Source organism: Thrips palmi, unplaced genomic scaffold, assembly GCF_012932325.1.
Source record: "Thrips palmi isolate BJ-2018 unplaced genomic scaffold, TpBJ-2018v1 HiC_scaffold_4, whole genome shotgun sequence".
Taxonomy (NCBI): domain Eukaryota; kingdom Metazoa; phylum Arthropoda; class Insecta; order Thysanoptera; family Thripidae; genus Thrips; species Thrips palmi.
The window spans coordinates 718,197-738,246 of NW_023144631.1; the positions used below are offsets into that span (position 1 = coordinate 718,197).

At 63.4% G+C, this 20,050-nt stretch overlaps 1 protein-coding gene across 1 annotated transcript in view; it reads right to left on the bottom strand.

Moving 5' to 3' along the window:
• Positions 1-20,050, bottom strand: part of LOC117649461 — a 49,184-nt gene that overhangs the window by 3,573 nt on the left and 25,561 nt on the right. The window contains exons 2-5 of the mRNA XM_034392279.1: positions 5,785-5,937; positions 2,716-2,856; positions 811-925; positions 110-288 (exon numbers count right to left, since the gene is read on the bottom strand). Coding sequence (XP_034248170.1) covers positions 110-288; positions 811-925; positions 2,716-2,856; positions 5,785-5,863 — 514 coding nt within the window. The 5' untranslated portion in view covers positions 5,864-5,937. The remainder of the gene's footprint in view (positions 1-109; positions 289-810; positions 926-2,715; positions 2,857-5,784; positions 5,938-20,050) is intronic.

The following is a 20,050-nucleotide window of genomic DNA, read 5'->3' on the forward strand; positions in this document are numbered from 1 at the left end:
TGGAGTTTTGGCCGCCGGCGCCACTGCTTCGCCACTGCTAAACCGTGCTTGACCCTGCCGTTCCATTCTGCCGCACAGCCGGACGGGCCGGACGGGCGGGGCGGCTGACCGTTGGCGCCGGGCGAGTGCGGCCGCAGCGAGGCCATGGAGGGCTGCCTGGACGGGCCGCGCACCGAGCCGCGCGACCCGCGCCGCTCCTCCTTGTGCTTGTCCTGCTTGAGCAGCGAGGCGTTCATGAGGCGCGGGTTGGGCGTGTTGAAGATGGTCCTGTTGTCGCGCCAGCGGGCCCTGCAACGGAGAGGAGGCCGTTGAGGATCAGTCGTACCAAATAAAATGTATCTATACTATTGATAAAAATGAAAACAAAAAATCCCTGCATACATTGATTAAAAAAATACCTTTCATAGGATATTAATTTTTATTGAAGACACGGTAAGGGTTCGTCCACTTATTACTGTTTTGTAAAAATAGCTCGGTCTCGGTCCTTGTAGTGACCGCTGATCGCGAGAGCGACAGAAAACGTGGACGCGAACGGGTCCACTACTCTGGTAATCCAGTGTACACTTCGATCGTCCATAGTAACCATTGGCAATCTCATGCTAAAACTTTATATTTTCGCTGTTTTTATCGGCTTTTGAGGGTTTTCTTATGAAAAAGGGCAAAAAAATGCCCCTAGCTGACCAAAATTAGAGAGTTTTTTTTGAGAATTTTTGTAAGTAATCACTATTAATCAGTAATCCTGTGTACACTCCTGAGCTAAGTGGTGCACCACTCGACGCGAACCCTCCGCCGTTTCGGCGCGGTACTCACTGGCTGAAGAGCCGCATGACGACGCACAGCGTGATGAACATGAGCCCCATGCCGACGAGCACGCCGATCATGGTGGGGTCGACGGGCGGCCCCGGGGGCTCGGGCTGTTGCATCACTGCAACACAAACACAATCAGCAAACCGTGCAAAAGGAAAAAGGAGCAGCAGCAAAAAAGGGTCGCGATCCGATATGGAAAGTGGAATTCAATTGGTGCCATTGAATTGGGATCTCTGTAAGGCTGCGTGGTGGCCGGGCCGGACCGGGCCGGGAGCGAGGCCAGCTGAAAACCCAGCGGAAATCTTGTCCAGCGCCACGCAGCCCCATCTGTTGTCCCAGCAAGCGGGACATTGGCAATCTGTTTGTTCTGCGGGAGGGGCAGAAAAGGGGGCCCGGGGGGCCCGCCGGGGGGCGAGGCGCGGCGAGGCGGGACGTGTTACGGTGTGTCAAGCAGCCGCCGCTCCAGCGGGCACTCCAGCCGGCACTCCAGCCACTCAGCCGGCGACACCGCATTCAAAGGGGCCCCGCTCCCTCGGACTTTTGCGCTTGATTCGCGAACCTCATTTCGAGTGGAACTCGTTTGTTTGGCGAGGCGTCGCGTCTGGGTAATCAGGTTGGGCGTGACAGGCGGGCCGAGCCAGGCGGTCTGTGGCGTCTGGGAGTCTGTGAGACTCAATCGGGCCGAGCCACCGCTGTTCCAGAACGACCAAAGCCACAGTGTGGCAGCGGGATGCAATTAGGCAGGGACTCCCTCTCAGGGACTGACTCGCCACACTGTGCCACACACACAAGGCTGGGCTTTGTGGTTCGATCCTGCTTTGCCGAGTACTCGGCTACACTGCCCCCGGCCGCTCTGGCCGTCCTGGCGGTGCACAGTGGGCCAGAAGACCGGTGGAGGTGGCCAAAACTCTCGATGCGTTTTGAGCTCCAGGGTCGCTTTAAACAGGACTCGAACCGAACGTGCGACCCCACCAATGGATCGCTCACCGAACGAGGAATCCATTGGTGGGGTCACACGTTCGCTTCTAGTCCCATTTAGCGACTCTGGAGCTCAAAACGCGCCCAGAGTTTTGGCCACCGGCGCCGGTCTTCTGGCCCACTGTGCGGTGGAGGGCGTGGTACTCTGACAAAGGCGGGGCGCGCGAGCCGTCGCAAACAGTTGACTGCACCGAGCCTGGCCTGGCCGCGGAGCACGAAGGGCACTGCGCACTCACACGCGACATGCACGTGTCGAAAGGATTTTGACCCCAGCCTGACTACGAGTCTTGCCTGGAGTCCAGGCTCAGGTTGGCAACCCTTTCAACACCGGCGTCCAAGAGACGCTTTCGTCGCTGTGTCTCTCGTGCACTCATGAAGCTTCGCGTACGGGTGCGACAGAGACAGAGCGACGGGGACGACTCTCGGAATCAGTCTGCTGCTGCCCTCCACCTCCACGCCGCCAAACAGGCCCCGGGCCGCGAGCCTCTGATTGTCAGTCGGCATTCTAAAAGTGCGCGGCGTGAACTCTGGCAGGCGGCGGGCAGCGCGCCCTCGCCGACTTGGCGGCCGTCCAGTGCCCTCCCCGAGGGCTTGTGCGCCCCCGCGGCCCCGCGCCCCCTGAGGGGCCGAGGCCTTGCCAGAGGCCGTCAGGAAGGTCATCGCGGCGAGGATTGCAATCACAACGCGAATCGCAGCACTGCCTCCTCGAAGCGGGCCGAGCCGGCGTCTGACGGGAAGGATGGCGGACGTTGGCGTTCAGTAGGCAGCAGGGTGCAGCAGCAGACTGATTCCGAGAGTCCTTTACGTCGCTCTGTCGCTCTCGCACTCATCGGGCGTCCCGCGTAGGTGCGAGAGAGACAGAGCGATGAGAACAACTCTCGGAATAAGTCAGGGCCTCCATTTGGCCGGCCGACGCGGACTCGGACTTACCCACGCACTCCACGTAGCCGTCCGCGTTCACGACGGGGGTCCTCTCGAAGCGGCAGGCGCAGCGGCCGTCACGGCACTCGGTGGCCAGCAGGTGCTGCTCACACTGGTCGTTGAAGAAGCAGGACTCGTTGACGCCCGCCGCTGCAACAACAACACGCACGCCGTCAGACAGTGGCGTGCACAGCTCGAGGTCTCTGGAGACCTAACTTAGACCAATGGTACCAGATCCTTCATTGAGTGAATGAACTTATTGAGAAGAAAAGCGATGAAAGCGGGCACGCCTATGCCTAGGAGTCGAAACCAGGCCCATCTCGGGGTGGAGTCGCGACTTCGAATCGCCGATGGATTTCCGACTGGGACGAGCGATTCAGAAGAGCCCGGAAGAGCCCTTTCGTCGCAAAGCCTCTCTCGCCTGCTTGCGGGATGCCCCATGAGTGTGACAGAGACAGAGCGACGGTGAGGGAATAGGGATGCGAAGGCGGTAAATTACCCGGTAAACTTACGGTAAATTACGGTAAATAACCGTAATTTACCGAAGAGCCGAAAAATCGGTAATTAACGGTAAAATTCGAATTTTATCGGTATTTTGCAAAATACACTTTCAATTCCCCATATTAATGATAAAACGCTTATTTAGAAACGCTCAAGTACTTTTTCTGAAAAGGGTGACGCACTTAGGTAAGCAAACCTGCTACACACCTATTAAAGGTATCTTGCAAACGTCTGTAGATACGTAGTGTCGGCGACACTACCATTTGATCAGCGACAAAAGTTCACTCAACAAAGCGTTTCTTATATTGTACATTGATCTTCAAGAGGTAAATGTTCTGAACACTTGAACACTCCGCGGCATGTCCCTTACTCGAAGGGATATTTCGCGGCCCTTTGACAAGGGAACTGTCCCTATCCATAGGGACTGGCCTTTTTTTTATGGGGACCGTCCCTTTACCAAGGGGCCGCGAAATATCCCTTAAGTTAGGGACGTTGGTGATTTTTTTCCCTTGGAAGTGTTTCTTTTGAACTTCTCAATAGATTTAATCATTTCTGTCCCAAAAAAACCATGCTTACTACTTAGTTTCAACAAAATCATTAAAATATAGCACACCATTTTAATGAAACGAATTTTACCGTTTTTTACCAAAATTACCGGTAATTTACGTTAATTTACCGTTTTTTACGTAATTTTGAAAATTACCGGTAATTTTGCATCCCTATGAGGGAACGGCTGTTCGGAATCAGTGTGAGTCTGCACGCACTAATGGCCCCGCAAGGCCAGGCCTCGGGCCAGGCAGCAGGGCAGCCAGGCTGAGCCTCTGAGCCAGGCGCGGCCACGGGGCCAAAAGGCACCGGCCGTAAAAAGGTCTCGGCGGGGGGCGGCCCGGGGGCGGCCCGGGGACGCGGCCTGCCTGGGGCCGGGGCAGTGGCAACGCCCCAAATTGTTTCTACCGAATCGGCGGAACGGTGCGACCCCCGCCCCAGAACAATACCGAGTGTTTGCTTTCACTATCACCCTCAATTAACCGCCTCGTCCTGCGCCTTGCCTTGCCCTGCCCTACCCTCCCTGCCCTGCCTCGCCCTGCCCTGCCCTGGCCTGCCTCGCCCTGCCCTGCCCTGCCCTACCCTCCCTGCCCTGCCTCGCCCTGCCTCGCCCTGCCCTGCCCTGCCCTGCCCTACCCTCCTGCCCTGCCTGCCTGCCCTGCCCTGCCCTGCCCTACCCTCCTGCCCTGCCTGCCTGCCTGCCCTGCCCTGCCCTGCCCTGCCCTGCCCTGCCCTGCCCTGCCCTGCCCTGCCCTGCCCTACCCTCCCTGCCCTGCCCTGCCCTGCCCTGCCCTAGCCTGCCTCGCCCTGCCCTGCGGACCTTCCCTGCCCCTCCCCCTGCCCCTCCACGGCCCGGAACCTTGCTACCTAATTAAGGAACAGGTGTCCTGCTGCAGGCGGGGGGCGGGGCGGGGCGGGGCCGTGTTTTACTGCGAGCCCCCGAGTGGCCCGGCGCGCCGCTTTTTGCAGCACGCGCACCACGGCCGGATCATTCCTCCTCGTCGTGCTCCCCCTCCCCGAGGCCACATCCCGGCGACATCCGCCACCGTGTGAGGATGGGGCTGGATTCGCCCGACGGCCTCCCCTTCCCGCCCGGCGGCCGGACGTAGCAGCTGCGGCAGGTACCGGAAACACTTTGTGGTAAGTGACCCCCACCACGGCGTGCAGCGCGGCCCGCAGAAAAGGGCTCGCCGAGGACATGTTCGACACGAAGCAGCCCAGCAGCGCGGATGAGCGCGACCCCCGCCAGCACATCCTGCTGCCCCCACCCCCACCCCCACCCCCTGGCAGAGTGGTGGCCCGGGACGCAAAGTATATGGGGCTGCGTGGCTCAGCCCGACTCGGCGTGGCTCGGCTGCAGCCTCCCCGCTCGGCTCGGCTCGGCGCCGAGTCAAGTGCTCGCTGGTAAGAGTAGCCATCACGGATTCATTGCCCGCGCACGGCCGCCACGACACTGTTCCCTCCTCCCCTCCGCCTCCCTCGTACTCCCCCGGGGGTCCGCGGGGCGCCTAATTGTGGCGTTGGCTACGCCGGGCAGCCAGGCAGGCAGCCAGGCAGGCAGGCAGCCAGGCAGGCAGGCAGCCAGGCAGGCAGGCAGCAGGCAGGCAGCCAGGCAGGCAGGCAGGCAGGCAGCCAGGCAGGCAGCCAGGCACGCATTACCGGCTCGCTGAAAAGGAAAAGGCGGCGCGGCGGCGCGACGGGAAGAGAATGGAGAACGGACGAAAACTCGAGTAACAAGCCAAACTTTGGGCAAGTTGTCGCCCGGGGCGGCCCGGCTAGCCAGCCAGGCAGGCAGGCGAGGCGGCGAGGCGAGGGTGGCGCTGGAAGTAGTGAAGTCGCGGCCCGCCGCCCGGATTCGTGCGACACCAAATTGCCCTAATGTGGGGATTACGTGATTAGCCTTAATCTTCCTTCGTGACTCCCCACGGCCACACTTTTAAGTTTCTATTATTTTTTCCCCTTTTCGTCTGTACTTTGGACCGGCTCTCCTTGTTTTCCGCCATTGTTTCTCTCTCGCTGGGGTGTACTCACGCTTGCCGCACTTGTCGATGTGGTTGGTGGCGGGCAGGTCCGGCACGCATCGGCAGGTCTTGGCCTTGGGGTCGCACATGGAGCCCTGGAAGCGGCAGTCCGAGTTGGTGTCGCAGCGGTCGCCGAACTTGCCCACGCCGCGTTTCACCAGCACTGCAACAACAGGGAAGCAAAACCATTTGGTACAAAGACAAAGCCGCCGCCGCAGGCAGTAAAATGAAAACGTGACAGCAAAGGTTTCCAGCCGGGCAGACTGCTTCCGAGAGTCGTTTTCGTCGCTCTGTCTTCTCTCGCACTCTTGGGGCGTACCGTATAGGTGCGAGAGGGACAGAGCGACGAGCACGACTCTCGGAATCAGTCTGCAGGCCCGCCGGGCCGTGGGACGAGGGCCGAGGACTCTGGGAGGACGACGGGAAGGTCGAGTCGGTGGTGCGGGTATATCGGCAAGGTGTTGGGACAGGGAGTCAATTTTCCATCCCTGCCGCGGGCCGGGGCGTGACGAGGGTCCGCAGGGCGCGGCAGGGCGTGGTCGGCGTGGCGCGGGACAAAGGACAAAGGAGTCGAAGGCCCGGACGGGGGCGGCCTGGCCGGAACAAAACGAGAAAGAAGAAAAACCCGCTGCCGCCGCCGGCCGCGCCGACCACATATTTGCGGTATTGTGCTGCCGAATGGACGGGAAGGGCTGACGGCAGGGGGGAGGGGAGGGGAGCATCGCCTTGGGGGATTAGTTGCGAGTCGAACGTAACGACTGCACTGGGGGCGGGGCGCTCCGGGGGCGGTTTGGGCAGGCGGCGATGTCCCCCGAGGCCGTGCGCGAGGTGGCAAGCGGCAACGCGAGGCAAAGCGCGGCGGAATGGACCAGAGCGCCAGAGCGGCCGCGCCAAAAGCGAACGGGCCGGCCAAAAATTGGGCCGTAATTGCATTGCCGGATAATGGTCGTATCGAGTGTGTCTGTGTGTGCACGTGTGTGAGTGTGTCAGTGTCTATGTGACTGTGTAAGCGCGCCGGGGTCGGCTGGCAGGCAATGCGGTGGTCTCGCATGGCACTCGCCACTCTGCCGGTGGGAAAAGCGCAAGTGAAGTGGGGCAGTGAGGTACTGGCCCGATGAATTTACGGCGTCTAATGGCGCCTAATAAAAGGTGGTGGGCCGTGCCGCCGCGAGGCTAGGCCCTGCCTCGCCCTGCCGCCGCGAGGCTAGGGAATTCCTCGCGTTTATGTCGTATGTAAATTGGCGGGCGCAGCGCGCAGGGCGCGGCTATCGATGTGCCCGCCAGATTGCGGTCACGCGTGCGCCGTGCGGCCGTGCGGCGTGCCGCAAGCGCGCGGTCGCGAGCTTTTACAACGAGGCGCCGCGGTCACCTTGACGAACAGCCGCTGGCGGAACAAACATAGTTTCGCGACTTGACCGACGTGCGATGCGGCGTTGCCGAATTGTCAGGACCACAGCGATCAGGGCGCGGGGCGGGGCGGAGGACCTCCCCGTCGACGACTGGCGCGGGCGCGCCTGACGGCTGGCAGTTCTGTCTCCGCGAGCCGCCGGCCGCTCGAGCTTCGCGGGCCTCGGCCTCGGCCTTGTCCGCTTGCTGCCCGGCCTCCACTCCACTGTGGCGTGCAGCTGGGGCTGGGGCGGGCGGGGGAGAGCGAGGTACGCGGCACGAATCCCAGCGGACGCGCCTCGGCCTCGCCCCAGCGCCCCCCTCGCCGTCCGGCGGGGCTAAACCAGAGGGCTAAACTTACTGACGGGGCCACAGCGGGCGTCTCTCTCTGCGCGGGCTTCCCCAGAGCAGGGCGCGCGGGGCCCAACACACCACACAGGGATTTGCACGTTCGCCGGGCGAGTCAGTGTGCCTGGCCGTGGCCTCCTGTGGCCTCTGGAGCCGGGGATTGTGGGCAGCGGGGCCACGGGTCGGCCGGGCTGCACGACGTAACGTGAAGCTCGCACCGTGAGACCCAGCACGGAACGCGTGTCCGGCTGGGTGCGCTGGCCGCCGTGAGGTTCTTCTCCGCCGGTAAAACGTGTAACCCTAGTGTAAGGACGGCCATGTTTCGTTTTGCAGTGCAGGCGGGCTTGTGTCGGGCCCGAATCGGCATACGTTTAGTTGAAGTCTAGCCCGTAATGGTAATGGTAATGTGAGGGTAGGCTGTCCCGCCACGCCGCCGTGTGCTGTCGCTGCCTGCCTCCACGGCGCTCCGAGCGCCCGGCGCGTAGGCAAGAAGGCGGCGGCGCCACACTGCAGAGTCGCGGGACTGCCTACCCTCACGGCGCTCCGAGACGGTGGCGGTGGCCAGTGGAGGCGGTGGCGGTGCGCCAGCCAGCACGGCAGGCTTGTTGCTTTAGGACCCTTTAGGGCCCTCCGGAGCCCTTGAGGTGCGCGGCGCGCCGCTCCCCGCAGTGGCGGCCCGGTTGTCTTAGGACGGGGCCTCGGGGCCGAGCCGGGCTGGACAGCGCAGGAGGAATATTTTAATCCGGACGAGAAGCGGAGCAGGTGTAGTGGAGGGATGGGGTCATGGAGTAATTGAATGCCGCCAGCTAGTTATGCACGCGGCCGGCAGGGCGGCCAGGCAGGCAGGCAGATGGCCAAGCAAGCAGGCAGGTAGGTGGACAGGCGGACAGGCAGGCAGGCAGGCAGTTGGACAGGCAGGCAGGCATGTGGACAGGCGGACAGGCTGGCAGGCAGGCAGGCAGTTGGACAGGCAGGCAGGCAGGCAGGCAGGCATGTGGACAGGCGGCCAGGCAGGCAGGCAGGTGGACAGGCGGCCAGGCAGGCAGGCAGGCAGGTGGACAGGCGGCCAGGCAGGCAGGCAGGCAGGTGGACAGGCGGACAGGCTGGCAGGCAGGCAGGTAGGTGGACAGGCGGACAGGCAGGCAGGCATGTGGACAGGCGGACAGGCAGGCAGGTAGGTGGACAGGCGGACAGGCTGGCAGGCAGGCAGGCAGGTGGACAGGCGGACAGGCAGGCAGGCGGCCAGGTCGGCATACCCCAGGAGTGAGGAAGGAGTGTCGCAGCGGGGCGGCGGGCGCTCGTAAAGGGGGCTGGGGCAATTTAATTCTTGCCTGCCCTCCCCCCTTCCGTCCCCCTTCCCCTGCTTGCGTTGCCGATCACAGTGCCGCGGGGCTAATGCTTCCTGGCTGCCTGCGTGCCGGCCTGGCATGGCGCCGCCGCGGTGCCGCCGCCGGTCGTCGCCGTGCTGGCGTCCTGGTCATAGACCTGGCCGGGATTCACGGCGCGGCGCGGCGCGTGACAGCAGTGACGGGGATCCCAAATTGATGGCGGTAGCGGCTGGGCGAGCGAGCGGGCCGAACGGCCGAACTGCAGCGCGCCCAAGCAGAGCGTCAGCGCGGCCACCGTCACAGTGACGAGGCGACAACCACGGCCAGCAGGGACCTTTTTTCCTTTTAATTTTTTTAGGACGCATTACCGAGATTGCTTCGGAATCACTCGGCCACGCTGCTCGCCGCCCGGGCGTACGCAGCGAGTTGCCGGTGTTTCGGGGCACGTCACGCCCCTTGAAGCCCCGCCACCCCTCGGCCTGGGCCGCGTCCTGGCAGAGGCCTGGCGGAGGCCACGCCTAATTCGCCCGTTTCCGGTGGGCTGGGCATACACGGCCTCGCACGCCACGCCACGGCCACGGCCTCGGCCAAGGGGTGGTGGATAGGTTCCTCCGGTGGATATCCGGTGGCGTCCGACCCGAGTGAGTGCCCGTGCCGACCAGCAGACTGATTCCGAGAGTCGGTTTCGTCGCTCTGTCTCTCCCGCACCTGATACGAGGCGCCTATGAGAGCGAGAGAAACAGGGTGACTTCGGAAACCCTCTGCTGCACCGCGCCGACGCCATTACGCGAAGGGTCGGCCCGGCGGCGCTGGGAACAACAGCAGCAGCGGCCGCCGTTAGGTTCACGACGACCCGCTTTCGATAAGCGGCCCACGCACAGTGGGCCAGAGGACCGGTGGAGGCGGCCAAAACCCTTGACGTGTTTTGAGCTCCAGAGTCGCTGAACAGGACTCGAACCGAGCGTGTGACCCCACCAATGGATTCCTCGTTCGGAGAGCAATCTATTGGTGGGGTCGCACGTTCGGTTCGAGGCCTATTTAGCGACTCTGGAGCTCAAAACGCGTTTAGAGTTTTGGCCACCTCCACTGGTCTTCTGGCCCACTGTACCACGCACCCACAGCCCCGACCGCCCTGGCCGGACTGGCAGCCAGGCCGGCGGCGTCCTGGCCGAGCTGGCAGACAGGCTGGCTGCTCTGCCATGGCTCTGCCGAGGGATGAAATTCATTAGCTGTCGCCTCGTCGTGATGAATGAATCGCGCGCCGCGTGTTGTGGTGCTGCAGACCTGATTCCGAGAGTCGTTTTCGTCGCTCTGTCTCTCTCGCACTCGTGCGGGGCGCCCCCAGTAGGTGCGAGAGAGACAGAGCGACGAAAACGACTCTCGGAGTCAGTGCGCCGTGGCGTTGTGGCAGACAGGCTGCGTCCGAAGCGCGTTCGCAACGCCACAACGCCGCGAAGGCCCGAACCGCAATGGGCCGCCAGCAGAGCGGCGCGCCACCGCGCACGCAGCCCGGCTAGGCTGGGGCAGGCTGGGGCAGGCTGGGCGGCAGGCAAAGTGATGGTGTGTCGGACCGCGGACCGCGGCAAGGGGGACACCACCGCGCCACCGCGCCACCGCAGCGCGCCTAATGCACGCCCCGTCCCGTCTGCAGGGAAAAGGGAAAAGAGGGAAAAGCGAATAAAGGGACGACGGATAAAGCCGCCGATGCTTTCCGCACGCCGCCGGTCGGCAAAGGGACGGCTCGGTGGGCACGGCCGCGCGGACAGTAGACTGCTTCAGAGAGTCGTTTTCGTCGCGCTGTCTCTCTCGCACTCATAGGGCTGTCCGTATAGGTGCGAGAGAGTCGGAAACACTCTGAATCAGTCTGCAGGTGGGAAACTGGTCCCCTAGCCTTGGGTCCGCTAGCCTTGTTGGCCTCGGCGGGGTTGGACCGCAGCACTGCAGACGCGTAGTGCACACCACCAACACCACCCATGACGCAGCAAAGCCCGCTCGCTTCGCACGCCGCCCTCGTCTTTTTGTCATGGATTATTTACAGCCGCCGCAACGGCCGGCCCGAGTCTCTCCACTCCACTCCACTGCCCCCGTCCCGCAGTCGGCCGGACCACCGCGCCGCCATGCCGCCGGTCGCGCCCCTTTTATCGCTGAGGATGTTCTTTGTGGTTCGCGTCACGTTCGACACGGTGGCTCACAGAGTGTGGTGGCAGGGCGCCCCCACCGCAAGGCTCAGGCCCTGGCCGGGCCGGCTCGCCCGCAACGCGTGGCTGCGCGTCGTACTGCGTCGGTATAGGGGCGGGAGGGACTTCTGTGCGGCGGGGCGGGCCGGCCGGGCCGGACACTTTATGTGGCCGTAAAGGGAAGGGACTCTACACCCCCTCCCCCCTCCCCCACCTCCCCGGTCACGCCGCGCGGCCGCGGAGCGCGCGGGAGAAAAATATCGCCTCCTCGGAATTCTTGATGATGTTTCTAACCGGATTAACGGCCGCCCCGTCCCCGACGGCTTTATACCTGATTGAGTCTGCGCGCCCGTTTGTTTCGCGCGTTCCCACGGGGAGAAGGGGGGGGGGGGCACGGTGTGTGCGGGGCACGGAATCCGTACGGTATACGCCGCGGGTGACACAGGTTGCTGCTCGTAGATCTCGTGTTGTGTGTGTGTGTGTGTGTGTATGTGTGTGTGTAAAGGGGGAGGGGGCTGTCCACTGTAATAACGAGGCGAGAAGGCGTGGCTCTAAACCTGTGTCACGCCGGCGGGCGGGTGTTGTGTGCGTGTAGAGTGTACGGGTATGTCTGTGTGGGTGTCCGCCAGTCTGTCTGCGTGCGTGAGTGATCCGCCGTCAACGTGTCGTGGCCGTCTGGCGCACCCCAACGCCCCGCCGCGTCGCTTTCCAGTCCAACGAGTCCATACTGTTGGACGTGGCCGACGTGGCCATTGAGGTGCCATGCAAATGCGGGGCCGTCCGCGGCGCGCGGGGATCACGTTGTCTTTACGTGCTCGGACTCGGCGTCAGCGCGTCAGCCCTCCAAAAATAACAAATAGCGCAACTCGCAGCGAGCGACGATCCGATACGCATTTATTCCCGAAAGTGACAACCCAGTAGCGCTCAGCATGGAAAAACATCGGACATCCAATACTCCAAAAGTTTAGACACTCCCGCTCGCCGCCATCGCACAGTGGGCCAGAAGACCGGTGGAGGCGGCCGAAACTCTAGACCCGTTTTGAGCTCCAGAGTAGCTGAACAGGACTTGAACCGAACGTGTGACCCCACCGATGGATTCCTCGTTCGGAGAGCAATCCATTGGTGGGGTCACACGTTCGGTTCGAGTCCCATTTAGCGACTCTGGAGCTCAAAACGCGTCAAGAGTTTTGGCCGCCTCCACCGGTCTTCTGGCCCACAGTGCATCTCGCCGCCTCTGACGGCCACGGCCGGCTGCTGAGAGGCGGCCTGTTTAGCCGCGTTGCCCGGGGGCTGAGTGCGCTGAGTGGCAGGTAACGAGCGAGAAATAAGCTTCGCAGGGTAATTTGCTCGCGAAATTCGAAGCCGCGGCGACACGGCGCGGTTCGGCCGCGGCCGTCCCGCGGGGCTGGTCTGTCGGTCGGTCTGTCGGTCAGTCGGTTGGTCGGGTACCGCCCGGCCCTCGGCCCGGCCTGGGCCGCCCCGTGGCGCGTCGCGGCCGGCCAGGGAAATGCAATATTCATGTGACAAGCGTGCTGGGGGCGCCGTGCCCCCGGGGCCGCCCCCGCCCCCCGCCCTCCGCCCTCGCCGACGCGCATCATTTTGTTTAACGTGCTGGCCGGCTAGCGGCTGAACACGTCCATTGCGGCGCCAAGTTGTCGGGCGCGGCTCGACACGGCACGGCCCGCCCGGGGCCCTGGCCCTCGCCCTGGCCCTCGCCCTGGCCCTCGCCCTGGCCCTCGCCCTGGCCCTCGCCCTGGCCCTCGCCCTGGCCCTCGCCCTGGCCCTCGCCATGGCCCGGAGCCGTGACGCACATTTCACTTTTTGCCGCGTCGCCGCGCCCCGCTTGTCCTCACGCCGTTTTTACCTTCCGCTCGCAAAAGTTTATAAGCAGCGGCGGAAGGGGCCGCTGCGCGCTGCGAGTCGAGTCGCTGAGGTTGTCATCAACTCGAGAAGGACGAGGACGCGCAGCCGAAGAGGCCGTGCGGGCCGCGGCCGGGCCGATAACAGCGCCCACAGCGCCCGAGAGTCGTGGCCGTCGCTCTGTCTCTCTCGCACCTATGCGGGACGCCCCATGAGTGCGAGAGAGGCAGAGCGACGAAAACGACTCTCGGAATCGGTCTGCTGGACTCTGGACTCTCGTCTGCCCCCTCGCCCAGGTCGTTACACGAGTCGTTACTGCAGCAAGGCGGCGACGCCGCGCCGCGTCTGTTTCGCGAGGCTCTTCTCGCTGTCGGCGCCACCCCCTGAAAACCGATTCCGAACGGCCTCTCTTGCACTCGTGAGGCGTGTCGCTGCGGTGCGAGGGAGACCGAGCTGCGAAACGCCGTTGTTCGGAAACAGCCGCCGGCCCACGCCCGGTGCTCGGCCTTTTGTTTGGCAAATAGTGTGGAGTTGCGCACGAGAGGCCAAGTTGGGCCTGAGGATCAAAGCGGAAGAGTGGAACAAATAAACGAGGTGTAGGCCGCCCCCCCCCCCCCCCCCCGCCCCGCCCCACCCCGCCTCGACCCACGCCACCCCGCTTTTGCCTTCAAGCACGGCCTTATTACGAAGCGGCTCCCCGTGCCGGAGGTGGCCGAAGGGGTAGGAAGCGAATTGGCGCGAGAAGAGCGTGCAAACATGCAGCGGCGCCGCGCTGCCACCGGCCTGCAGACTGATTCCGAGAGTCGTTTCCGCCGCTCTGTCTCTCTCGCACCTATACGGGATGACCCCCGAGAGCGAGAGAAACAGAGCGACGAAAAAGGACTCTCGGAATATCAGTGTACTGCACCTTCCGCCGCCGCCCACACCCGCCGTCTGAGAATCTCTTATTTTCTTTCCATTAAAGCAAAAGGCTGCTTCCCTTTTGGCCCGTCTGGCGCCGGCGGAGAGAAAAGGGCGAAAAATAAAATGAAATGCGCGCGGCACGGCGTGGCGCTGCGTCCGGGAAGGCCCGGCCAGTGTCCCCGCGGTACCAGCACGGTCCCAACGGGCAGCGCGAGGGGTCGCGGAGGCTGGGACTGCGGGGACGAGTGGGAGTGGTGCAGAGTGCGGGGTGGAGCTCGGGGCAGGCGGGGGTTGGAGTCTATCGTGGGGACGAGGCGCCTGCCTTCGCACAGCCAGCCTGACCGTCAGCCTGACGGCGCACGGCGTGCAGGTGGAGTGATAAACGATGAGGCGGGGAGCAGCGGCGGGCGGGCAGGCCGACGGACGGATGACTTTTTGAGGCGCTGCTTCGCCGCTTCGCCGCTTCGGGGCGGATTCAAAGGCAGCCCCTCTGGGCCCTCTGCCTGGCCCTCTGGCCGGGCCTCTGTCCTCTAAGTGGATTAGGGGAAGAAGGGAAAAACGCGGCGCCCAAAACGGGGGAAAGCTAATTGCGTGCTGCAGGCCAAGCAGGCCAGGCTCGCGTGCCTCCCGCCCTGAGTGATTGCCGTTTGGCCGCGCCAGCCGCGCCCGGGGACAATCGTCTCGGCCCCACAGCTTTGTGGAACGCCCCGCCCCGCCCCGCCCCGCCCCGCCCCGCCCCGCCCCGCCCCGCCCCGCCCCGCCCCGCCCGCCACGCCACGCCACGCCCCGCCACGCCACGCCACGCCTGTCCCCCGCGTCACGCCATGTCCCCTTGTTTCTTTCTCGAGAGGCGCCGAGCACCGTGGTGCCGTACGCGACGAGTGGAGGCACAATGGCCCAGCCTGGCCGAGGCGACTTTTGCTTGGCGCCCTTCCCTCGGCCCGTACAGCCCGCACAGCCCGCACAGGCCGCACAGGCCTCGCCGCACACGCGGCCCGCCCGCGCACGGCCTCTAAGGGCCTCTTGGTCCACGGAGCAAGCACGGCGAAGGCCTCACACCGTGGTGCGCCTCCCTGTTTCTCGGTGTTCTCTCTTTGCCGCGACGCTCGGCCTAACCCCCTTGGGCACCGCGCGCTGCCACCTTCGTGGTACGCACTCACAAGTCGTTGTCTCTCTCTCTCTCCCTCCCTTTCTCCCCCCCCCCCCCTCTCTCTCTCTCTCTCTCTCTCTCTCTCTCTCTCTCTCTCTCTCTCTCATTCACACGCGCACACACTCAGACGCACACTAGCAGCCTTTCCACCACGGCCCCACCCCACCGCGTTTTTCTGCTGCGGGAGCAAAACTAAAATAAAGCAGTCATAATCCTGGAGGAAAGAACATAGAAACTTTGTGCGCGGCGTCGCCACTCCCCGCTACTGGTATAATGGCCCCCAGACTGGGGGGTGGGGTGGGGGGTGGGGTCGCTGATGGGGTGGGACTGCGGGGTGTTGTCGGTACCATGGCACCATGGCGTGCCGCCCCGCCCCGCCCCGCCCGCCCCGCCCCGCCCCGCCCCGCCCCGCCCCGCCCCGCCCCGCCACGTCCAAGTCGCGGCGGTTCACTCACCCGACCGGACTGTGTCTCGCCAACTCGGGCGGCCGGCGGCGCGGGGCGGCCGGTCTCGGCCGGACGGCCTACTGCAACTTGTTGCCCAGTGCAGGCCCAAAGCCCGCAAGCGAAACACGCCTCACAATGCGAGTGAAATGAACGACATCCCACTAATGCACTCCAAAACGATTCGTTCCTGTTAGTGTTTTAATTCACTCCATGCGAGGGGGGAACCACTGTAAAACTCTGTGTACAATGATTGTGGGAATGTGTTAAAATGTGCAAGATTTCTGGTGTGTTTGCCACACATGTTGCCTACTTACAGGCGTTTTCCTCGGGTTTTTGCCTGATGAATGTGGAATGGGTTCAAATTTTGTACAACGAATGTGGGGAGTTGTTCCCCCCTCGACTCCGTGGTACAATTGCGAGCTCCCTGGGGCTAAAATGTTTTCTGTGCGCAGCAGCTGAGGTGCGGCACGCGGCACCGCACAGCCAGCCGCCGCTGCAAGGCCACGAGGCGGCGATAATAAAACACAATGAGAGCGCTGCTGCGGTGTGCATCGGGAAGGCAGATTTGATGACGATGTGTGTGCGCGGTGTACGTACGTGTGTACTGTGCTGTACTCCCCGGAGTGCGGAGGCGAGCTCTTCCGAGCTCTTCACCCTAGCGCAGGCCAGCCTGCCACCGCACTAATCCAATGACGCCATCTCTCTCCTTTGTCGGACATAGCGTGGCCCCGGGGGCGCGGCGGCGTGCTTGTCCAGCCTGGTGGCGACAGCACTCCGAGAAAGGAAAGGGCGCGCCGAGGTCCAACATGCATCCGCTTCCAGTGCGGGGCCGGCGTGCGTTCCGGAGGAATGCGACCCCGTGCTCTTCCATATCGACCCTGCGCGCTCTGCCCGCGCCCTGCCCGTGGGTCGGCCCAGCCTGCGGACTGATTCCGAGCGGGAGGTCTCTCTCTCGCACTCATGGGGCGCTCCGTACCGGCGCGAGAGAGACAGACCGACGGGGGCACTGTGCACGCGGAATCAGTCTACTGCCCGCCCGCCCGCTGTGCGCCCCTCCCGGGGCTCCCGTCCCGGACCGGGGGTCAAAAGGTCGGATTTCCGCGCGCGGTTTCCGTGGAGTGCCCCACGCCGCCCACGCCCCTCGTGTCCCCGCTGCAGGAGCACGAGAACGAACTGCCCGGAGCACCTCCGCGGTCTGAATGTCTGAATGGCCGGCCGGCCGGGCTGCGGGCTGCAGTGCTCGAGTCGAGGGGGTAACGACTGGTAAATTTCGTGTCAGCCGGATTAAGGATTACCTCGGATTACCCCGGATTACCCCCAAATTACCTCCGGATTACAACAAAAGAATCCTGGATTACCCCGGATTACCTTAAAATTTTCCCGGATTACCCCGGATTACCTCAAAATTTCGGGTTATCCGGATTACGGATTACCAATTTGCTGTCAGCCGGATTCCCGAAGTCGTTACCCCCTCGGCTCGAGTCCCTCGCCCAGCCGCGCCGAGCAGCCCGACCACCACGCTAAATTGGCGTCCGGGGAAACAGCAGCCTCACTCCGAGAGCGCCGCTTTCGTCGCTCCGTCTCTCTCGCACTTGTGGGCCGTCGCGTGTAGGTGCGAGAGAGACAGAGCGACGAGAACCTCTCTCGGAATCAGTCTGCAGGCTGAGTACCTCGAGGCGCTCCGTGGGCGGGTCCGCGACGCACTGCGCGGCGTGGAGGAGGCAGGCGCGGCGAGCATCACCATCACCACCGGGGGAATCGAACGTCGAACCGTCGAACGCGGCGCGCGGTGATGGCCCGGTGGCCTGATGGCCCGGTGGCGGTGGAGGGGGGAGGGCCGCAGCGGTGCGCGCGTAAAGCTACATAGCTGCCGACAAAGCCTCCGCCCGCATCGCACCTTGGTGGCCGCAGAGGCCTTGGCTCTGCCTTGGCTCTACCTTGGCCGCCGTAAAGCGGCCCGCAGCCCCGCACCGCCACCGCCATGGCCACCGCCAGGGCCACCGCGACGCACGCCGCACTTCTCGGGGAGCAGTAACTTGAGATGCCCCAGTGAGTCGAGTCAGGCTTGGGGGCGAGTAGGTTTGGGTTCAGCTCGCCCGACAAACGTCCGTCCAGGCCGCTCCGCTCGCCAACGGCAGATGCCGCACCCAGTGCCTCCATCTGCCCGTCCGTCTGTCTGCTCGTCCGCCCGACGCACAGTGGGCCAGAAGACCGGTGGAGGCGGCCAAAACTCTGGACGCGTTTTGAGCTCCAGAGTCGCTGAAAGGGACTCGAACCGAATGTGTGACCCCACCAATGGATTGCTCTCCGAACGAGGAATCCATTGGTGGGGTCACACGTTCGATTCGAGTCCCATTTAGCGACTCTGGAGCGCAAAACGCGTCCAGAGTTTTGGCCGCCCCCGCCGGTCTTCTGGCCCACTGTGCGACGACCGTCCTCCACCCCAGACACCACTTAATCCCGTTGACGCGAGTGCCAGCAGGGCAGGGCGCGGCAGGGCACGGCAGGGCACGGCAGGGCGCCCGAACGGTCCAAATGTTTCTGCCTTTCCCGTCCGCCCCGTCCCAATTAGTCCCCGAGCTGGTGGCGTAGAGCGGCAGTGCGGCAGGGCAGCAGACTGATTCCGAGAGTCGTTGTCGTCGCGCTGTCTCCCTCGCACTCGTGGGCCGTCCCCTCTTGGTGCGAGAGAGACAGAGCGACGAAAACGACTCAGTCTGCAGGGCGGCTCAGCGGACGGGGACATTTGTTGAGTTGAGAGGGGAAGGGGAGGGGGCAGAGGGGCCTTGGCGGCGGGAATTACTGGTGCCGGACGGCAATCGGCTGGAGAGCGTCACGCTGCGTCACAGTGCGTCACAGTGCGTCACAGTGCGCCACGCTGCGGGTCACAGCCCACACCACGAATCTCCTCAGAGTGTTTAAAAAAATATAAAACACATTTGGGATGATACAGTTTTGGAAACAGCCGTTTCATGCAGGACGTTGTTATACTCCTGCTGCGTGAAGGAATCGATGCTGCAATCTCTTAAACATCAGACAGTCTTCCTCGCTTCGTCCGCTAGCCAAATGCAAACAGGGCTGTCTGGTCTGTCTGTCTGTCTGTCTGTCTGTCTGTCTGTCTGTCTGTCTGTCTGTCTGTCTGTCTGCTGGGCGGGCTGCCCAAGCCCCAAGGCGGGCCGGATGAAGGATAGGGTCCATCGGTGTATGTATCGCCTTTGTTGGTATCGACTGTCCCGTCACGGATGCCGTACATCAAAGGACCGGCCCAAAAGGGCGCCGGGCCCCGGAAAGGGCTGACGGGCAAAGGGCATGCAGGGCGTCACTGCGTCGCTCGGATGCAGGGACCGGCTGGAACGGCCGCACAGTGGGCCGGAGGGGGCCGGAGGACCGGCTCAGACGGACAAAAAACTCTAGATGCGTTTCGATGAGCTCCACAGAATCCGCTAAATGGGACTCAACCGAATGTGTGACCCCACCAATGGATTGCTCTCCGAACGAGTAATCCATTGATGGGGTCACACTTTCGGTTCGAGTCCTGTTTAGTGACTCTGGAGCTCGAAACGCGTCGAGTCTAGGCCGCTGGCGCCGGTCTTCTGGCCCACTGTGCACCGCGCTCGCGCTGGTCACGCTGGCCGGGTTGTGGCATCGAGACGCGATTTTCCGCCGATCGTGAGGCTAGGCCTGTCGGCCTGTCGAGCACGGAGGAAGCCGCAGCAGCAGCAACGCCCGGCCAAGTCAAACTTGCAGTAAAGCAAACTTTGTAACTTGTAACATAAAGGCCAACTTGGCCTCCGGAATTTCCCGCGTCGTCGTTCGAAACTCGCAACCGCCGTTGACCCCGTGACCCAGGCGGCCCTATGACACAGTGACCCTGCGAAGCTCCTTCCCTTCCTCGTCGAGACTCCGAATAATGAATCCCAATTCCCCGCAACGCCGGAGCGATCAGTGATCATTACATTGTCCAGCAGACTGATTCCGAGAGTCGTTTTCGTCTCTCTGTCTCTCTCGAACTCATGGGGCGTCCCGTATAGGAGAGAAAGAGACAGCGCGACAAAAACTTTTACGGAAACGACTCTCTGAATCAGTCTGCAGCCCAGCAGACTGGAGGCCTATAGGCGCGCAGCTCGGCGCAGCATAGACTCGCTGAGGGTGGCGTGGCGGGGCGAGGCGAGGCGGGGATCGTTTGCACACTGTGCAATGCACAGCAGACAAAGGCCGCCTGCTAATCACTCGGGACGCTCATTGGCGTGTGCGGAAGCGGCGGCAGCCTCCCTGCCTTCATGTGCGCCAGCAGACTGATTCCGAGAGTCGTTTCCGTCGCTCTGTCTCTCTCGCACCTATGGGGGACGCCCCATGACCGAGAGAGGAGACAGAGCGACGTAAACGACTGTCGGAACCAGTCTAGAGGGGCGGGGTGGGCGGCGCGGAGTGTGCTGGCAGGTGCGCCGAGGTTCAACGCAACGGCGGAGTGGGCGGCGCCGTGCCAGCAGACGATGTAGCTGAGATGGGCTGACGACAGGCGCAGCTGCAGCCAGGTGATGACTCGGCTGATTTCCGGCGCCCCCCCCCCCCCCTTTTCCCTCCCTCTCCCTCCCTCCCCTTTCCACCCCGGAGACACACGACGACGACGAACAAGCGAGCAAGCAGACAGAGCCAGCAGGTGCTCCACAGTGCTCCACAG